Source organism: Sorex fumeus, unplaced genomic scaffold (assembly GCF_029834395.1).
Source record: "Sorex fumeus unplaced genomic scaffold, SorFum_2.1 ptg000009l, whole genome shotgun sequence".
In the NCBI taxonomy this organism is placed as follows: Eukaryota; Metazoa; Chordata; class Mammalia; order Eulipotyphla; family Soricidae; genus Sorex; species Sorex fumeus.
In genome coordinates, this window is record NW_026606066.1 from 18,264,954 (window position 1) to 18,285,146 (window position 20,193).

At 36.6% G+C, this 20,193-nt stretch overlaps 1 protein-coding gene across 1 annotated transcript in view; it reads left to right on the top strand.

Annotated features, from left to right (window-relative positions):
- The window catches only part of LOC130019774 (sodium channel protein type 2 subunit alpha), a 93,363-nt gene that overhangs the window by 11,370 nt on the left and 61,800 nt on the right, over nucleotides 1-20,193 (top strand). The window contains exons 7-12 of the mRNA XM_056110419.1: nucleotides 1,005-1,277; nucleotides 4,395-4,458; nucleotides 6,727-6,868; nucleotides 7,009-7,215; nucleotides 9,444-9,731; nucleotides 19,643-19,990. Coding sequence (XP_055966394.1) covers nucleotides 1,005-1,277; nucleotides 4,395-4,458; nucleotides 6,727-6,868; nucleotides 7,009-7,215; nucleotides 9,444-9,731; nucleotides 19,643-19,990 — 1,322 coding nt within the window. The remainder of the gene's footprint in view (nucleotides 1-1,004; nucleotides 1,278-4,394; nucleotides 4,459-6,726; nucleotides 6,869-7,008; nucleotides 7,216-9,443; nucleotides 9,732-19,642; nucleotides 19,991-20,193) is intronic.

The window sequence follows — 20,193 nt, forward strand, 5'->3', positions numbered from 1 at the left end:
TTGTGTTCTGTTATTGTGTTTGTGTGTGAACTCCTTATTACAGATATGTGACAGAGTTTGTGGACCTGGGCAATGTCTCAGCGTTGAGAACATTCAGAGTTCTCCGAGCATTGAAAACAATTTCAGTCATTCCAGGTGAGAGCTAGGTTAAACACCGAGGCTGAGTTTAGCTGCGTTTGTGCTACAGCTCTTGTGCATAAGCCTTGTTGCTTGTAACTTATAGTGAATATATATGTCATAAAGCAAGCATCAGTACATCATGTTTTGGATGGATTTGATTCTTGCTTTTGCTGGATGCTTTCTTTAAAACTGTTCTAAATCAGCCTTTGAGTTTAACAGTTTTTGCATGAGGTAATTGCAGTAACAGGCTACATGATTTGCATTTTATAACATCAAGCTTTCTGCATAGAAGCTCAACTATCAAGCAAACTGAAGCAAATTTGGCAAGTTAGGTACAAAACTGGTAATTAACCTATCTTTAAATAAAAATAAACAGCCAGGGATAGCATGAGTGCTGCATGGAGCTCACTTTTCAGATGTCTTTCTTTTTTAACCGAAATCCCATACTTTATAATTCACAAATATAAAACCTCATAACTCAGTAAATTCAAGAGTTTTTACTATTCTATAATGCAGATTTTTTTCTAAAATCAATGAGGTTAGTGAGTAAGACATCTGCAAATAAAAGCAAAATATTTACACAGGTTGATGTTTAAGCATGAGTAACAAAATCATTTCTTTTGCTCTAAGGAGTGTTTGGAAATACACTTTTTAGTTCATTCCCATTCAAGTTTTCTAATGAGCATACAATTTCTGCTTTTCATTCATTTTCACCAGCTAGCAGGCTTTTCATGAAAGTGTTTTTCACTCACAAGCATTAAACTAATATTGTTGGCATTCTGCATGATATCTTTATTTTCCAGGACAAGCTCTCTCATGTTTGTTATTGGTAAAGTAGCTTTTAGGTAGTATATTTAAATTCCTCCCATTGGTTTCATTTTCAGGCCTGAAGACTATTGTTGGGGCCTTGATCCAGTCAGTGAAGAAGCTCTCAGATGTAATGATTCTGACTGTGTTCTGCCTGAGTGTGTTTGCACTAATAGGACTACAGCTGTTTATGGGCAATTTGCGGAATAAATGTTTGCAATGGCCCCCGGATAATTCTTCCTTTGAACTTAATGTCACTTCCTTCTTTAATAACTCATTGGATGGGAATGGTACTGCTTTCAATAGGACAGTGAGCATGTTTAACTGGGATGAATACATTGAGGACAAAAGTAAGATATGCTCCTTTATTTTTTTTAGTCTTTCAAATACTTAAGAATAAATGTTTGCATGTTAGAATTATCTCAAATAACTTGGCCCAATATAATAAAACTTAAGGCAGATAGAGAAACCTTTTATAGTGAAGAAAGCTGAATTTGTGCACACATCAGAAATTTAAGCAACACTAATACAGTCATCCACTTACTGATGAAGAGAAAGTATAGGCCCAAAATCAATTTTGATAGTATTTCTTCCAATTTGTCCTTTTGGTATCAGTCATTGTGGAAATATTATCAATCCCATTTGATTTTATTTTAGAGATGACATTAGAGTAAGCTTACAATGCCTTATATTTCAGTGTACTTTCTAATCATTAAAGCAAACTCCTCTGTCATTTGGATATACAATCCCCCTCACTCCCCACGTATAATGGCTACCCAACTATAATTGTTCTGTTAATTATTAGTACTCCACTAAGATACATATTCTAAAAATTTCTATCAGTATTTTTAGATCCATATAAAATTTTATCATTTCTCACATTATATGAATGAGTTTACTTTTCATATGAAAATCAAAAATTTGTACTGGAGAGATTATGATTCATTGAATAAACAAATAAGGATAATCATATATATGAGTTCCCATTTATTAATATTCTAACAAAGACAATCTTTTACATAATGTTTCCCCAAACTATGATCGTTTTCTATTAATTTTAGGGGTTCAAGGTACAACCAGATTAAGGCTCTGGGGAAATTTATAGCATCAGCTTGTGCTCCAGAGAGATCATATCATTGTGTATTCCCTACAGAAATATAATTTTACTGATCTCTGACTATTCACATAGATAAGGAAAAGTATGTCCCATTATTCATTTCACTTTTTTATTAATTATAGATGCTGTCAAAAATTTTTAAATGGGGCTGGAGCAATAGCACAGCGGGTAGGGCGTTTGCCTTGCACGCGGCCAACCGGGGTTCGATTCCCAGCATTCCATATGGTCCCCTGAGCACCGCCAGGGGAAATTCCTGAGTGCAGATCCAGGAGTGACCCAAAAATAAAAAATAATTAAATGTTCTTTTAAGGCATCATGATTTACAAAGTTCTTCATAGTTGAGTTTCAGGCATACAATGTTCCAACAACAATTCCATTAATAACATCAACTTCCATCCATTAATATCTTAGTTTCCTTAACTTCCAGTCTGCCTCCTTGAAAGACACATTTTAAAAATTTGGTTGTTGATGTTTGGATCCAATACTTTAAGTTTTGTTGATTAGAAGGTTTAGATATATAGATATACCTCACCTTTATACAACTAATATGTCCAGGGCCCCTGCCCTCTGTCCCTGTTACACCCTGTCAACCTTTTCTTACCACACTTGGCCCCTTGATTTCTTTCCTTCTCTATCCTTCTAAGCTCTAGGGATGAAGGAAATCTAGGTATGCCCTATTTTATACATTGCATTGCCTTTTCCTATTATTCTATATAGTACAGATATGTGAGATTTTTCTTATTTATCCTTCTCATTTATGTCACTTAACATAATTTCCTCCAGTCCCATACAAATTGCATAAATTGTATGATTTTATGTACAGAATTTCATTGTGTATATATACCACACCTTAATTATCCACTTATCTGTTGTTGGATATCTAGATTGATTCTACATCCTAGTTATTGTGCTAAATGCTGCAGTGAATAGTGGTGTGCACATGTATTTTGATGCAGTCAAACTTTTAAAAATGTTTCTCACTATCATTTAATCTCACTATCACTTAATTATATGTATTTCATGTAATGTGATGGTTAAGTAGATGATAGTACTTTGTGGAGAATTAACAAAAGCTTTTATATTAATCAAGTTGAGTAACATTTTATATTTTTTGACAAATATGTACTCCAGCATCTTTTTCATACTATTGCTTGTTTTGTGTTCAAATAATATTTATTTATTTATTTATTTGGATTTGGGGGGTCACACCCAGCGATGCTCAGGGTTTACTCCTGGCTTTGCACTCAGGAATCACTCCTGGCAGTGCTGGGGGACCATATGGGATGCCGGGGATCAAACCCAGGTTGGCCACATGCAAGGCAAATGCCTTACCTGCTGTACTATCGCTCTGGCCCCCAAATAATTTTTATGCTTTAACAATAAAATCAGTAAATATGTCACTTTTTCCATATTTAAGTTTGGAAAATACTAGCTGGTTCAGAAATTAAAAATAAGCATCATACGATGTCAAAATAGAAAATAACCACTAGGATATTATTAGTAAAAATATAGCAATATATTATTTAAATCATATTAATAGGCTCATATTTAGCTATTTTACTATTTACACATATAGAATTTTTTTATTTATGCTGTTAGGTAAAGATTTAGAACTTTTCCAAAATCATGACTCTAATATTTTAGACCAAGGATAGTCCTTGTATATAGATTTTAGCTATTACCAAGTTTATGTGCAATTGTGTTTTTACATGAATATGTAATAACATAGTTTATTATTTACTAAGATCATCTTTCCATCTTACCAAAATTATAGAAAAGGTATGCCTAATAGTAGAAACTAGGCACACTTTTAAAAGATATACCCCTAATGAAAGTTAACCATGCTCATTTGAAAAAAATATCCTAGTGGTTATTTTCTATTTTGACATCAAGCAAAACCCAAAGCAAAAGAGCTATAAATAGCGTCCATATAGAAACAAAACAAACAAAACTTTATCTTGAATAAAAGTAAGCTAAAATCAACAGGAAAAAAATTTTATGACATATTTGAGTGTGGAAAAATAGTGTAACTAAAATTGTATTTGCATAGCAGCATTTAAGAATACTTCCCTTTGTTTCACTTTTTGTGCCAAATAAGCAGCCTTAATTCAACAAGTTTTTGAAGCAACTTCAACTATTTGAGTTTTACATTTGCAATATATGATATTATGAGAATGCTATAATAGTCACGTTTTCTGAAAATTATTTTTAAAACATCTTTTAAACCTCGATTTAAATGAAAATTTTATATTTTTATATACTACACGTACAGTTGTTATTAAAATTATTTAATTCAGTAATATATATTTATCATCTTTAAAAATGATTTTCTGTCTTGCTCTTTAAATAGGTCACTTTTATTTTTTGGAAGGACAAAATGATGCTCTACTTTGTGGCAACAGCTCAGATGCAGGGTAAGTGTTTCAGTCCACACCTTTCCATCGGCCTCGATACTGGCCATCTTCTCCTTGCTCCTCATTCAAAACTCTCCATTAGTTCCCACTTGACACTGACTCTCAAAATAGCCTGGAGAAGTGTAGATTCTCACTTCTTCCACACACTCATATGCAGCAATTATTTTTCCATACTGGGTCACAGCTAAGTTTCCAAATTAAATCAATGTTAAATAGAGAGAAAGTCATTGTGTAGGTCTGTGTGTGTTAATATCTTGAGTTAAGAGAATTTCTAATTATATACCCACATACATTTGCTATTCTATATCTAAAGTGTTGTCTCTATGACTAAAAATTCAAGATCTCCAAATATAATGTCAATATCTAAGTGTAGTAAATTTGCATCTAGCTTATTTTAGTAAGGTAAAGATTATAGATTAGAGGGTTTGCATGATTTCCAACCTAATTCTCCTTTAAAATGCCTTAGTTTTCTTATGTGATAAATGGGTATAAAAATAGGCTTTCTGTGAGAACTAAATGAATCGACAGCTATTACAACACTTAATACATGCTTTTAATTTAATGACTGATATCATGTGAATACTTTTTTGCAAGAAGTCTTTTACCTGGAGCTAAAAACAAGAGGAAAAATCAGACATTATTTAATTTTCATCTATTTGGAGAGATCTTATAATCATAATGAAATGTATAGTGTTCTTTCCATGGATGATGACATGATGAATTAGTAGCTAAAACCTGTAGTGATGTCACTATGTATCAGATTCTGCCTGAGGCTAGTATGCAAAAGATTGTACCATCTTTTTCTCCAGAGTCCAGTAATCAGTAAAACAGAAGGGTGTTAATTCCTTCTATTATAGTAAGTGCATGTCATACTATGTCTTCTTCAGGACTTGCATATTAATGAGGCAGTTCTGTTATTAGTCCTGTCTTACATATAAAAGTGTCTAGAAACTAGCAACTTGAGAAAAATTGCTCCAAATCATGAAGTTAAGATGTGAGGCAAATTACTTAGACTGCATCAGCTTGATCATTAAGGTCACACGCCATGGTATCTTTTTTTTTTAATAATTTATTTCTTTATTAAATCACTGTGGGAAAAGTTACAGAGCTTTCGGGTTTAGGTCTCAGTCATGTAAATATCAAACACATTTCCCTTTACCAATACTTATTTTTAACCGCGAACCCCAATAGAACCCCACCTCCCACCCCTCCCAATTCCTGTGAGGCATATGAGTTCTAGTTAATACTCTATCTACTTTGACTAGATACATTGTTTTGATAGAAGATGCACAATTATTGTTTAGAGTTTACGACCCCCCCAATCAGATATGCTGAAACAGCGTTGTGAAATGATTTGCTTTCTACAGCTGGGTTTAAGAATAAAATGATGTCATGTGGCCGCAATAGCGGCCGCGTGGTTTTGGATTTCTGCTATTTTACTTATTAACCCTGGAAGTATTTCTATTAAAAGTTAGATAGTTAAGAGATTGGTTTCTGTGCTCTGGAGTCGTGGCCGTGCCGGAGAGCTGCTCGTGGGGGGGCAGCTGGTGACCTCGGTCGGGCGTGAAGGACGGCCCAGAACGACCCCTTCCCAGGAGGCCCCTGCCGCCCCCCGCCCCCGGCTCAAACCTGCTGTCCACAAGGCTCCCGTGCGGCCGCCATCTTTCTTTGCAGAGAGGAGCGGACAAGCGGGACAACACCCTTTCCCCTCCGGGCAGGCATGGTGGCGCTGTTTAACACATAGTCCATTTGCTTTTCTGCTCCAAGCGGGTGGCTCTCTGTGCTAAGTCCTTGTGCCTCCGGGGCTGTGGCCGTGCCGGAGAGCCGCTCGTGGGGGGCAGCTGGTGACCTCGGTCGGGCGTGAAGGACGGCTCTACTTCACCTCATTTCCCTAAAGATTCACTCAGACACACACTTCTGCAACTAGATATCTGTGATGAAAATCTTTTTTCTGGTACACTTATTTTTCTATTGATGTCTACAAACCCCAGAAACTATTAATCCTCATGTAAAGGCTTTCTTATGGAGACATGATAAAGATGAAGTATAACAACAGGCAAAAATTACAAAGGAAACCAAATATATACAATGGATTCTGTTATCCTATAAATCAGTCCATATAGTGCTTAGTTAAGCACTCAGCAATATGAAAGAAATCCATTTTCCCCAGTGTCTTATAAAGTAGATATCAGCATTTATAAAAAGAGGGATGACAATCAGTTGATGTGTCCTTACTTACTTCCTCTCTTTCCTTTTACCTAATTGCAGCCAGTGTCCGGAAGGCTATATCTGTGTGAAAGCTGGTAGAAATCCCAACTATGGCTACACAAGTTTTGACACCTTTAGTTGGGCTTTCTTGTCCTTATTTCGTCTCATGACTCAAGATTTCTGGGAAAACCTTTATCAACTGGTGAGAATAGATTAAAAAGTTTCTTCTGGGAAGCATAAGATTCTGAAATCAAAAGAATTGCTATAAAATACATTTTAACTTAGAGTCTGAACTCATAACATCTTATATAAAATTTCATAATATATATTCTGTTTTTATAGACACTACGTGCTGCTGGGAAAACATACATGATATTTTTTGTGCTTGTCATTTTCTTGGGCTCATTCTACCTTATAAATTTAATCCTGGCTGTGGTGGCCATGGCCTATGAGGAACAGAATCAGGCAACACTTGAAGAGGCTGAACAGAAAGAAGCTGAATTTCAGCAAATGCTTGAACAATTAAAAAAGCAACAAGAAGAAGCACAGGTATAGTCTGTAAACATAGACTTTTCTTTCATCTTGATTCTCTGGCCACACCATAGAAGTCACTGGCATTTAGGACACAAAATCAGTAGTAATAGATTAACAAACCAGTAGGTCACATGTGCTTGAAAATTGCTAGAAGTCTCTTATCAGATCATTATTATATTTTCATGACTGGTCTCAAGAGTGATAGCATCAACATGAAATTATAATTGCTTTACATTTTTTTCCTATCTTGTAGTCCCTCATTTACTCAAGTTCACAAAGTCAATAGATCTATATGCTTTCAATCAAAATGTCTTTTTAATCCTGTAGGGAAGAGGAATTCAGTTATCTTTACTTCTTCATCATTATCTCTAGAGGAGGGAAAGTTAAGGAAATTAGAGCCAAAGTCAAACTGAGAAAATTATTTCCTTACATTTGGAAAGACAAAGACCTTTTTTTTTTTTTTGCTTTTTGGGTCACACCTGGCAATGCTCAGGGGTTACTCCTGGCTCTGCACTCAGGAATCACTCCTGATAGTGCTCAGGGGGACCATACGGGAAGCGGGGAATTAATTGAACCCACATCAGCTGCGTGCAAGGCAAACGCACTGCTCGCTGTGCTATCTCTCCATCCCTGACAAAGACCTATTTGATAACGCATTTTGTATTTTAAAATGTCTAAATGAAAATTAGTGAGTTGATTAAGCAATTTAATTATACTAAATAGCTAGTTTAGTGAGATTTTTTGTGTAAATTTCTCTTACCTTGAAAGTTCTTCAATTTTAATTTGATGAGGTTTCAAAATAAGACAAGAATTTCTACTTTTATGTTTGCCTTAATTTCATGAATTATTCCAGTTTTTTTATTTTTAGGTTATCTTGAATATTGCATATTCAAGAAAAATATGTAATATGTATTTTAAATATGTAATAAGGTAAAGGTAAAAGGTAAAGGCCCTCCCGTTGTTCATCCATTTGCTCGAGCGGGCCCAGTAACGTCTCCATTGGAGATTTTGTTGTTACTGTGTTTGGCATATCAAATACATCACGGTGGCTTGCCAGGCTCTGCCGTGTGGGTGAGATACTCTCGGTAGCTTGCCAGGCTCTCCGAGAGGGGCGGCGGAATCGAACTCGGGTCGACAATGTTGGCTGCGTGCAAGGCAAACGCCCTACCGCTGTGCTATAGGAATGATAGCAACAACATTTAACAGAATCTCTCTAAAATTGTATTATTAAGATTTGTAGATTCATTCAAACATCATGATAGAGGACCCCACAATGATTTCTGTTTTGCATTTTTTAGTTAAATATGCTTACATTAAAGAGAAAGTAAAATTTATTAAAAGTCCTAACAATTAAATTCAATAATTCACTTAATTGTTTGAAATTTTTCCCCTTCCCTTCTATTTTATTTATTATTGTTGTTATTGTGGTAACTAAAGTAGTGTCACTTGATTGAAGTGCTTGCACACTTGGTTGTGCTACAAAAACCCCATTTTCCATGTGGAGGTGGCAATCCAAAACAATAGGGATATATTGAACGCATGTCAGTGATACTAGCCTCATGCTTGCAAGCAGGCACTTTGCCTTTGAGCCATGACTGAAGTCCTGAATTCAGACATTTAGACTTGTCCCAAGGTAATTGATAATGGAATGTGAAAACTTTAAATCATAAATCCTTTACCTTCTAAGATTTTTAAATCAAAGAATAGTTATGCTATTTGTGGAAATATTAGTAAGCATTTATAATGTATATTCTACCTATTTAGGAAGTATATGCATGTAGAAAGTTTTTCTAGTAAATATTTATAAAGTATCGGGAAAGTAATTTGTAAGCCTAAAGTTTGAAGATTTTTTTCCCCTTTGGTTTTTCGACTATACTCAGAGGTGTTCAGGTTTACTCCTGGCTCTGTGCTCAGGGATCATTCGCAGTGGTTCTTGGGGAACCATGTATTGTTCCAGGGAGTTAGCCAGGTTCAAGAGCATGTCATATGAGTGTCTTATCGCCTGTACTATATCTCCATTCCAGAGCTTGAAAATTTCTATCAAGTCATATAACTTTCGCTTGTCTTTTGATTTTAAATACTTATATTTATTTATATGGACCAATAAATGTTTAGTTTTCCAAATTTCAGATCTTAATGGAAAGTTGTCTTCAAGGACAAAATCACAATAATAAGACAAATAAAGAAGAAATAGAAAGTCTTTCAAAAATTATTTGCAATTACTATTCCTCTGTGCCCTATAGGCAGCAGCTGCAGCAGCATCTGCTGAATCTAGAGACTTCAGTGGTGCAGGAGGACTGGGAGTATTCTCGGAGAGTTCTTCAGTGGCATCAAAGTTGAGTTCCAAGAGTGAAAAAGAGCTGAAAAACAGAAGGAAGAAAAAGAAACAGAAAGAACAGTCTGGAGAAGAAGAAAAGGAAGAAGTAGTCCGAAAATCTGAATCTGTAGACAGCATAAGAAGGAAAGGTTTCCGTTTTTCCTTAGAAGGAAGTAGGCTGACATATGAGAAAAGATTTTCTTCTCCGCACCAAGTAAGTATCTTAGATTGCACAATTGCATTGACATAACAACAACAACAACAAAAATAATACATAAGAATTTGGAAGAGATATAATTGGCTTTTCCTGGAATGGACCAAAGCTTTCAAAATAATAATTTTATCAAGTATTTTGCTTATTACTTTGGAGATAGTTTTTACAGCTTCTTTAGAATCCAAAACAGCGTCTTTAGACCATAGATCCCCACAGGGGTTAAGAAGGTGGTTTTGAGGTTTCATTAAAATTTGAGTATCTCAAGGAATTTCTCCACATGAGGAATTACTAACAGATGGTTCTTAGCCCTTCTTAGTTACTATATCTGGACTCACTGAACTGTGAGTTTTCTGAGTGGCAGGTTCCTAGAAGTGAAACATAAACTCTTTCAAACCATCTGTGTAGTTACCATCCACATGCAAACTTCATGTGATGAATATGTTATTTCCTTTGTTTTAAGGGGAACCAAGCAAAAAAAAAGTTTTCAGAAGTATAGCCAAAATTTCAGCAAGTATGCATCTGGAATATTTGTCATAAAAAATAAGCAATCTATTGTAAAGTTGCATTAGATTATCATTGTATCATGTTTACAGTGGAATTTGCCTTGAACTAATACTAATTAATGTCACATAGTAAATGTTTACTGGAGAAGTCTGGCCTAGATACTAACACGAACTGTTGAAATATTAATATTTTATATACTTCATAGTCTTTACTATTACCAATGTAATGACTAGACAGGGTTTAAAAGTAGATGATTCCACTGGTAGTGAAACTTATGCTACTGTGACAGTAAGAAAAATACTGATAACATATTAGTGTTAACTCATAGAACATTGCAGCTTGCTATATAAACTCACTTAAACCCTTTACTATAGCCCTAAGTAGTCATTATAGTCATCAACTCTAATTTATAGATCTGAAAAGAAGGGGGCAGGCTTCTAGGCTGAGATTTATGCTTTGTATTTTTTTGCATCATCATAATTAAAGTTGCATATTATTATTTTTTCACTGTGTCTGAGGGTTAGTGAAGTTAAATAAATATCCAGTGTCATAATATTAATATGTTAGGTATTATTCATATTTGATCTGATACTGAAACTCTTAAACTTTCTACTTTACCACTTCACCAGATTGAATAAGAGAAATCTTTTTAAAAACTGATGAGGAAATTGACAAACTTTATTACAGTTGCATATATTTAGTATTTTACTGGTTTATGGTATCTTCATAGTACACCGTATTTTATGTAGCCTTATATTATATATATAATCACTCCTGGTGATGTTTGGGGAACTATCTGGGATGCCAGGGATCAAACCCAGGTAGGCTACATGTAAAGCTACTACCCAATATGCTATACTATTTCTCCAGCCTAATATGATTTTATTTTAAGCAAATGTGAACTTTATTATTCTCATTTTCCTTAAAATTATTATAATTCCATCAGTGAAGGCATTTATCTTAATGTGAATTTTTTAAAATTAAAACTCCCTCTTTATATGCATTTACTATTTTTATTTATATTTTATATTTTTATCATTTTTTATTTTTATTTTTTTTGTTTTGGTTTGGAGCCACACATGGTGGTGCCCAGAGATCACTCCTAGCAGGTTTGAGGAACCATATGTGGGGCTGGAGATGGAATCCTGGTAGGCCGACTGCAAGGGCAAACACCCTAACCACTGTACTGAATTGCTCATTTTTGAAAAAGAAAGAGGGGAATAAGTGAGGGGATGAGAGGTAGGAAGGAGGAAAGGAAGGTAGGTTACGTGAAGTAAAGTTGCCTAAAATTTAAACTTCAAATCAGTAGGGGATATAGTGAAACGGGATCACTTACTCACTTACACTGAACTATTACATGGATCCTCTACTTTAAATACAATTTATGATTTAGAGACTTATCTAAAATGTACAAATAAAAGTTTCATATTATCCAGGGATTCTGCTCTTGGACACATTTAGGTTATTTCCATTGTGAATAATGCTATTACATATATAAGGATGTGAATACCTCTTCCAATTAGTGGAGTTTTACTTTCTTTTTATTATATTCCCTCTAGCACTTGTTTCCTATCTTTTCATATAGGCATTCTGATATTTCATTGTCATCTTGTTTTGCATTTTCCTGATAATCATTGTTGATGTTTTTTTTTCGTGTGTTTTTGCCCATCCTTGAGTCTTCTTCAAGTAAATGTCTGTTCCTCCTCTTCCTAAATTTGATGGGTTGTGTTGTTGTTGAACTTTGACAGTACTTTATGTTGTGGAAATTAGTCCTTTGATTTGTGGTGTACAAATAATTTTCTCCTAATATGTAGACATCTTTTAAATTTTTTGGTCTTATTTCTCTTATCCTTGTATATTCAATAAATAAGTATTGTGGACTCTTTCCCGCCATAGCCATGAGCCACTTCCTGACCTCCCCACCCCACCCCACTGCAGCCGCCACCAGCAGACCCATGAAGGAGGTTATCTGAGCTGCCAGACTGGCTGGTGATCAGTTGCCATTTATTCCAATCTCAGTCCTGCCGTTTATTCCTTTCTCCCACGTGCCTATTCAAATCTCACTGAGTGCTCCATTTCATTCTCACACTACCCCTCATTTCTGTCTCCTCCTGTCATTCATGCCACCCTCCCCGCTCCCAGTCTCCCAACCTTCATCTAGTGCCCAACCTCCAAGGTTGTGGGTAGCAACTACACATCATAGGTCAGGTAGCACAAACAACATTTGTAAAGACCTTCCCTTTCTTCCTGGGAAGCTCTTCTAAGACAAAGATCTCCTCCTACTAGGAGATCTGCTGGAGGGTGAAATTTAATCTAAGGACATACTTATTTCCTTAGTCCATAAATAATTATCTTAGACTTACTTCTTAATAATATTTCTTGTCATTTTGTATGGACACAGTAGAAAATATATCCAGCTTATAGGGTGGCTCTCCTGGGGACATCTTGCTATGGATCCTAGATCACAATTTTCAGGCCACATCCCTTCAGGGCCTTTATTCAGTCACTTCTCCTTATGTCATGACAGAATTTGTCCACAACTGTGCTCTTAACTTATTGTAAGTTTTATGGCACTTAGCCTGTCCCATTTCCATGCTAGGGTAGCTTGCCACTTTCCCTGGGTCCATCCAGTCCCTTTATCGAGACCCTGCTTTGGGGTTGCTAGGAAATAAGGGCAACTGAGGCTTATGTCGAGTAAATATGTAGATGCCCAGGAGTAAATATTATCCAGAATCAATTAACTCCCAAGTTACAAAAGCATAGCATTAACTGCCTTCCTGTGTCTGTACAAAAAGGACATTTCTCTAAAGTAAACTATGGAAACGACATAAGGGAAAGAGAAAAGCAAAATTTCCAATTACAAATATAAAATCCAGAGTCCTTAGAAGGATCTGACCTTAGAAGTCACAGGGTCTGATTTGGTGATATAGATGATTTTGCAGAGAGGGAAAGCAGAGCACAGAGAAGAGTTAAATATAAACACAGAGGAATGGGTTGCCTTGGGAGCACTGTAATGGGTGTAACCCAATAAACCTAAGCTCCCTGTGACAAGGGAGAAAGAACAAACCAACGTTATCCTACAGTAGTACAGAAGCTTTTTAGTTTGATATATTTCCATTTGCTTATTTCAGCTTTTGTTTATTTGCCAATGTGTTTGTACCTTGAAAATTCTTTTTAAGGTCAAGATCTAGGAAAGTATTGACCATTTCTTCAACGTTTTAGAGACATGTTTGATATCAAGATCTTTAAACCAGATTGAATATAACTTTGTTTATAGCAAACCCATGTTTTTAAGTTCATCTTATTTGTCAGAATGGTATTACTGAACTATATGGTATTTCAATTTTGAGTTTTTTAAGAAATCTTCTAATTTTTTTGTGAGATAGCACCCAATTTACATAAATTGAATAGGAGACTTCTTCCTTCTATACATTCTGGCACCCAATTTACATAAATTGAATAGGAGACTTCTTCCTCCTATATATCCTGGCCAACACTTGTTTCCTGTCTTTTTTTCCATTTTTTATAATTTTATTTATCTTATCACCATGAGAGCAGTTACAAAGCTTTCTGGTTTAAGTCTCAGTCATACAATGAAACACCCATACTTTCAGCAGTGTCCATTTTCTACCACCAAAAATCCCAGTATACCCCCATCCCACAACCTCCCCCTACCTGTGGGGCAGATGATTTCCACATTACTCTCTCTCTCTCTCTACTTTGATTACATTCAATATTTTGACAACAGATCCACCATTATTATTTGGGATTTCACCCCAACATTCAGATCTACTGAAAAGGCTACAGTAGACAATTTGTTTTCTATTGCTGGTTATGAATAATATATGATGTCATGTGGCTGCAATAGAGGCCGCACAATATTGAAATTCCGAAATTTTAAGAATTAAATCTGGAGATATTTCTGCCAAAATCTGCTGGGTTCCAAGACTTTTTCCTGAGTCTCTTGTATCATGGCCGTTAAGCAGCTTGATCAGGATCCAGAGAGACCATTCATGGGCAGTGACTCAGGGTCTCGTTGGGACAGGGAGGAAAGGGCTGGTTCCACCCCCATCCTATGAGGCCCTGCATATCTCATCACTGCAGGCGCAAAACTAACTGTCCAGTGGCCTCTGATGGATGGTGGCCACCAAGCCGCCAAGGGGGAGCAGGCGGAGGGATAGCACCCTTTCCCCCCTGGGGTGGCCCGGCGACAGTAACTTACTGCGTGGTCTGGACGCGTTTCTACTAAAAGTCGCTGGGTTTTGAGATTTGCTTTTGAGTCTCTGGGATCATGGCCATTAAGCAGCTTGATCAGGAGCCAGAGAGGCCGTTCATGGGCGGTGACTTGGGGTCTTGTTGGTATGGGGAGGAAATGGCCGGCTCCACCCTGTGAGGCCCCGCGTTTCTTGTCACTGTGGGCCCAAACCTGACTGTCCAGTGGCCTCTGTAGGATGGTGGTCACCGTTCTTGGCCAGGGGGAACAGACCAAGGCATGAAACTTATTCCCACCTGGGGTGGCCTGTCGCCGGTAACCACTGCAGGGACCGGATGCATTTCTGCCAAAAGCACTGGGTTTCGAGATTTGTTTCTGAGTCTCTGGGATCATGTCTGTTAAGCAGTTCAATCAGGAACCAGAGTGGCCAAGCCTCCAATTATAAAGCTGAGCCAGAGATAGTTTGTGAGTATGTTTCCCACATGCCTAACTTTTGGCTGTTTACTTTCTTGGTAAACTTTGCCCCAAGTTTTTGGGGTCTAGCCAAAGGCACAGCAGCAATTTTGGGGTATCTGGAAGTCTGAAGGTACCATCAGGCTGCTGATGCACTCGCCTCACAGATACAGACTGACCTGCTGGCGGCACCATACCCCCGTTTCCTGTCTTTTTGAGATAGGTTATTGTCATTATTTTGTAGTGACATTGTATTGTTGTTTGATTTACATTTTAATAATTTGTGATGCTGAACATTTTTACTCCCATGGGCCTATTCACCATCTTTATGTCTTCTTTAGATAAGTGTCTGTTCAGATCTTCTGTGGCACATGTAATTAAAGTAAATTTATATTACTGATGTAAGCAATAGCAGTTGATGATAACAAATGGGGAAAATTCACTGAGCTGTAATATTTTATATAAATATATATGTTTTTTTCTTTTGCTTTTAAGTGTGGGGGCAGACATATCCAGTTGTGCTCAGATTTTACTCCTGACTCTGTGTTCAGGATTACTCCTGGTGGGCTCAGAGAACCACCGGGGTGCCAAGGATTGAATAAAAATATCTTTTGTATAAGATAATAATCTTTGAACATAAAGAGAACATATGTGAAATTTTATAGCACGTTGATGTTTTTGTTTACTTAAATGGAGTAGATAGAGTATTTGTAGTTAAATTATATATCTCACTTTGGGATATGTAGAAATGAATTCCACTTTATTTTTTATTGCCAAGAATTGTCTACCTACCTTTATGAGTTAATGATAACCAACAGGTTATGAGCTCTGTAATTATTTTGTGTTACAGCTCATTCAAAAGACTTTATAGAAAGAATAAAAGGAGACAGGAATAAAAGTTGGATAGTCCAGGACAGAAGTTTCCAAACTTACTTGGCCTACTGCACTATTTTCAGAAAAAAATAAAAGTCACCATATGAGTCCCCAATAAATGACCTTCCTGAAGCTCACTTCAAGTGTACTTTAAAAGCACTTTGGTTGCTACTACTGCTCCAGCCATCATTCCAGTACCTCACCCCTCCCAGGTGTGGTATCAGACAATTTTGGGAACCATTGGTGTAAGAGACTCTTGAAATAATATTTGGGTGTATGGAAAACAATTAAATAAAATAGTTTATTTTACTAAAAAGGTTGATAGTAGAATAAAACAATAATGGGAACAAAAAAGGGGAGAAACTACATGAAAAATCAGGTCAAGGTCTTGCGATTTATTTTTTATTTTCCTATGTACATTAAAATTTTTTAATTAATTTAATTTTTATTAATTTAATTTTTTAATTTAATCAAATAACTGTGAGACAGACAATTACAAAGCTGTTCATAATCAGGTTTCAATCATACAATGTTGCAACATCCAACCTTTCATTACCAGTATCTCCAGTTTCCTTTGTACCACCACCATACCCAGTCTGTCTTTATAGTAGACACTTTTCCTCTCTCTCTCTCTCTTTCTCTCTCTCTCTCTCTCTCTCTCTATCTCTCTATCTCTCTCCACTGTGGTTTGCAATAAACATACTGAGAGGTTATTGTATTTGCTCTTTTACCTACTTTGAACACAGTTCTTTTCCAGAGTCATCATTCCAATTATCCTTGTCATAGAGGTTACTTCTCTAAGACAATTGCCTTCTCCCCCAGCACTTGAGGCAGGCTTCCAACTGTGACCAATCCTTTTGACCCATGTTTCTAATACCCATGGGTATTAATCTCATATTATGTTTTTTTATATCCCACAAACCAGTGCAATCATTCTATATCTGTCCTTCTCCTTCTGATTTATTTCACTCGTCATGATACTGTCCATGTCCATCCATTTATAGGCAAATCTCACATTTTCGTTTTTCCTAACAGCTGCATAGTATTCTGTTCTGTAGATGTACCATAGTTTCTTTAACCAGTAGTCTGTTCTTGGGCACTCAGGTTGTTTCCAGCCTCTGGCTATTGTGAATAGTACTGCAATGAACATAGAAGTGCATATGGCCTTTCTGCTATGTGTTTTTGCACCTCTGGGATATATTCCCAGAAATAGTATTGCTGGGTTATATGGAAGGTCAATGTCTAATTTTTTTGAGGAATGCCCATATTGTTTTCCAAAAAGGCTGGACCAGTCAATATCCTACCAACAATGAATGAGAGTCCCTTTCTCCCCACATACACACCAACACAGATTGTTCTTGCTCTTTTGTTGTGCATCAGTTTCTGTGGTTGAGACGCTATCTCATTGTTTTGATTTGAATGTCCCAGATGCTTAGTGATGTAGAGCATTTTTTCATGTGTGTTTTGGCCATTTGTGTTTTATTTTTGAGGAAGTTTCTATTCATTTCTTCTCCCAATTCTTTGATAGAGTTGGATGTTTTTTCTTGTAAAGTTCTACCACTGCATTATACACTTTAGCTTATCTCATGGGTATTGGGTATCATTTTTCCCATTCTGTGGGATGTCTCTGTATCTTAGTCTTCAATCTTTAGAGGTGATGAAGCTTTTTAGTTTAGTCCCATTTGTTATCTTTGAGTCCATTTGCTTGGTGTTTCATCTTTAGAGTTTCTTTTTTGGTAATATGCTTCTTTCTTCCTGCTCATAATAAATAGGATCATTTATAAGATCGGGTTTAATATTTTATACTTTTTATACATGTTTATAATGTTATTGAAATTATTTATCACTTATGTAGAAAGAAAAAATAAAACATATTACTGATGATCAAGGAATATAAAAATATGAAGGTACAAAATAATAAGTTCCTTTATCTTTAAATACCAGCCGCTGTTCAAACTTGCAGTGTATTATCAGCAACTCTTCTGAAATTCACTTCTTTTCCAGTTGTAAAAGAAAGAGGAGATTGTCAGATATCCCAGAATAGTCTCACACTCATCTTTGCCATATTCTGTCAGCAGTGTGGAAAACATTCATTGGCTAAGTCTCAGCTAAGATGTTGCTTCATTGAGAAATATTTTTCAAAGATATTCAAAGTATTTTTAAAAGAAGCAGAATTGATATTGGACAAGCAAAAACAAATATTTACTGGAGTAGGGTTATAAGAGTAGACTAGTTATAAACAGAGTTATATACTGAACTCAGCAGTTAAGATTAAAAATCAAAATAAAGTGCTTGACAGTCAATGTCAAGCCATTTAGAAAACTGTTAAAAAAATCACCAAATATGGAATGAAAATCAGATTTTATAAATATGGCCCTCTTTAGATTTGTGTGTGTGTTTGTGTGGGTTGAGGGGGGAAGGTGGGGCACACCTAGTTGTATTCAGTTGTACTCACTTGGTTTTGCATTCCAGGATCACTACTGACAGTGCTAGAAGACCATATATAGTAAAAGGAATTTTTATTGTTGTTTATGTTTTGGGCTCACACCCGGCAATGCTCAGGGGTTACTTCTGGCTCTGCACTGAGGTATCACTCCTAGCAGGCTCAGGGGGCTATAAGAAATACTGGGGATTGAACATGGGTCGTCAACATGCAAGGCAAACGTCCTACATACTATACTATTGCTCGAGCCCCAGTTGCAGAAAATTTGATCTTGATCTACTGCATCCGAGGCTAGTCCCTTACCTGTTGTATTATCTCTATGGCCCCAAATTTCTTGAAACACACAAAACACAACTTAGGAAATTAATCATAATTTCTTCAGGTTGATTTGTTTAATTTATTTATGAAGTCACTGTCACTGTCCTCCCGTTGCTCATCAATTTGCTTCAGTGGGCCTAGTAACATCTCCATTGTAAGACTTGTTGTTACTGTGTTTGGCATATCGAATATGTCACAGGTAGCTCTCCAGGCTTTGGCATGAAGGCAAACTACTCTCAGTAGCTTGCCCGGCTCTCCGAGAGGGGGGAGGAATCAAACCCACGTTGGCCCAGCTGGCCTCATGCAAGGCAAATGCCCTATCCCTGTGTTATCGCTGGAGTGATAGCACAGCGGGTAACTGATTTTCATACTGCCGACCTGGGTTCGATTTCTCCACCCCTGTAGGAGAGCCGGGCAAGCTACTGAGAGTATTTCGCCCGCACAGCAAAGCCTGTCAAGCTACCTGTGACGTATTCGATATTTATGAAGATCATTTTAAAATATGCAAAGCAAAGAGAACTTTCTCTATACTATAACAGACACGCAAATTTGACTTCATTTTCTTCTGTGATAAGATTTACATTGAGGTGTATTAACTAATAAACTTTTTAAGATTTATATTTATTAATTAAGTTACTGTGATTTAGAAAGTTTTTTATAGCTGAGTTTCAAGTGTACAATGTTTCAACAGCAATCCTATCAAGAAAGTCAACTTCCCTCCACCAATGTCCCCACTTTCCTTCAAAGGGTCTAATGTAGATTTGTATTAAATTGGTTTTTCATTATAATTTTAAAAGAGACTATCTTCTAAAAGAGACCGGCAAAAATTTTAGTTCAAGGTGCCAGTAATAGAATTTAAAAATGTTTAGTGGCATTTCTGACAATGGAAGACTTGGTTTAAGTGGAAGAAATTGACAGAAAATTTAAAAATAAATAGAAAACAGGGGAAAGGAACAAAAGAGATAAATTAAGTACCAGAACACCCCAGCTGTTACCAAGAAACCCACAATCCCACAAGCCTAATAACATGCGCTTATAAAAACAAATCAAGCCCCATATTTTAAAGAATGTTAATTCTGTTTCGTTTGTTTCCTGTCTTGTTTACAGTCTTTATTGAGCATCCGTGGCTCGCTCTTCTCTCCAAGACGCAACAGTAGGGCAAGCCTTTTCAGCTTTAGAGGCAGAGCGAAGGATATTGGCTCTGAAAACGACTTTGCCGATGATGAGCATAGTACCTTTGAAGACAATGACAGTCGGAGAGACTCTCTGTTTGTGCCACACAGACATGGGGAGCGTCGGCACAGCACGGTCAGCCAGGCCAGCCGCGCCTCCAGGGTGATTCCCATTCTTCCCATGAATGGCAAGATGCACAGTGCTGTGGATTGTAACGGTGTGGTTTCCCTCGTGGGAGGTCCTTCTGCTCTCATATCTCCGGCTGGGCAGCTCTTGCCAGAGGTAAGACCAAAGCAAATAGCTGCTGAGAATGGGACTGTGATAGAGCCAGTGGTAGTGGCTTGGATATTAATGTCTGTGAAGTTTGCTGAGTCTGTTTCTCAAAGCCCTGGGGGTTGATTCAGTGAGGTTATGAATTAATTTCGCCAAAAAATTTCATTCAGAATTTTTCATTGTTGTCATTTTTGTTTTTTGGATCACACTCG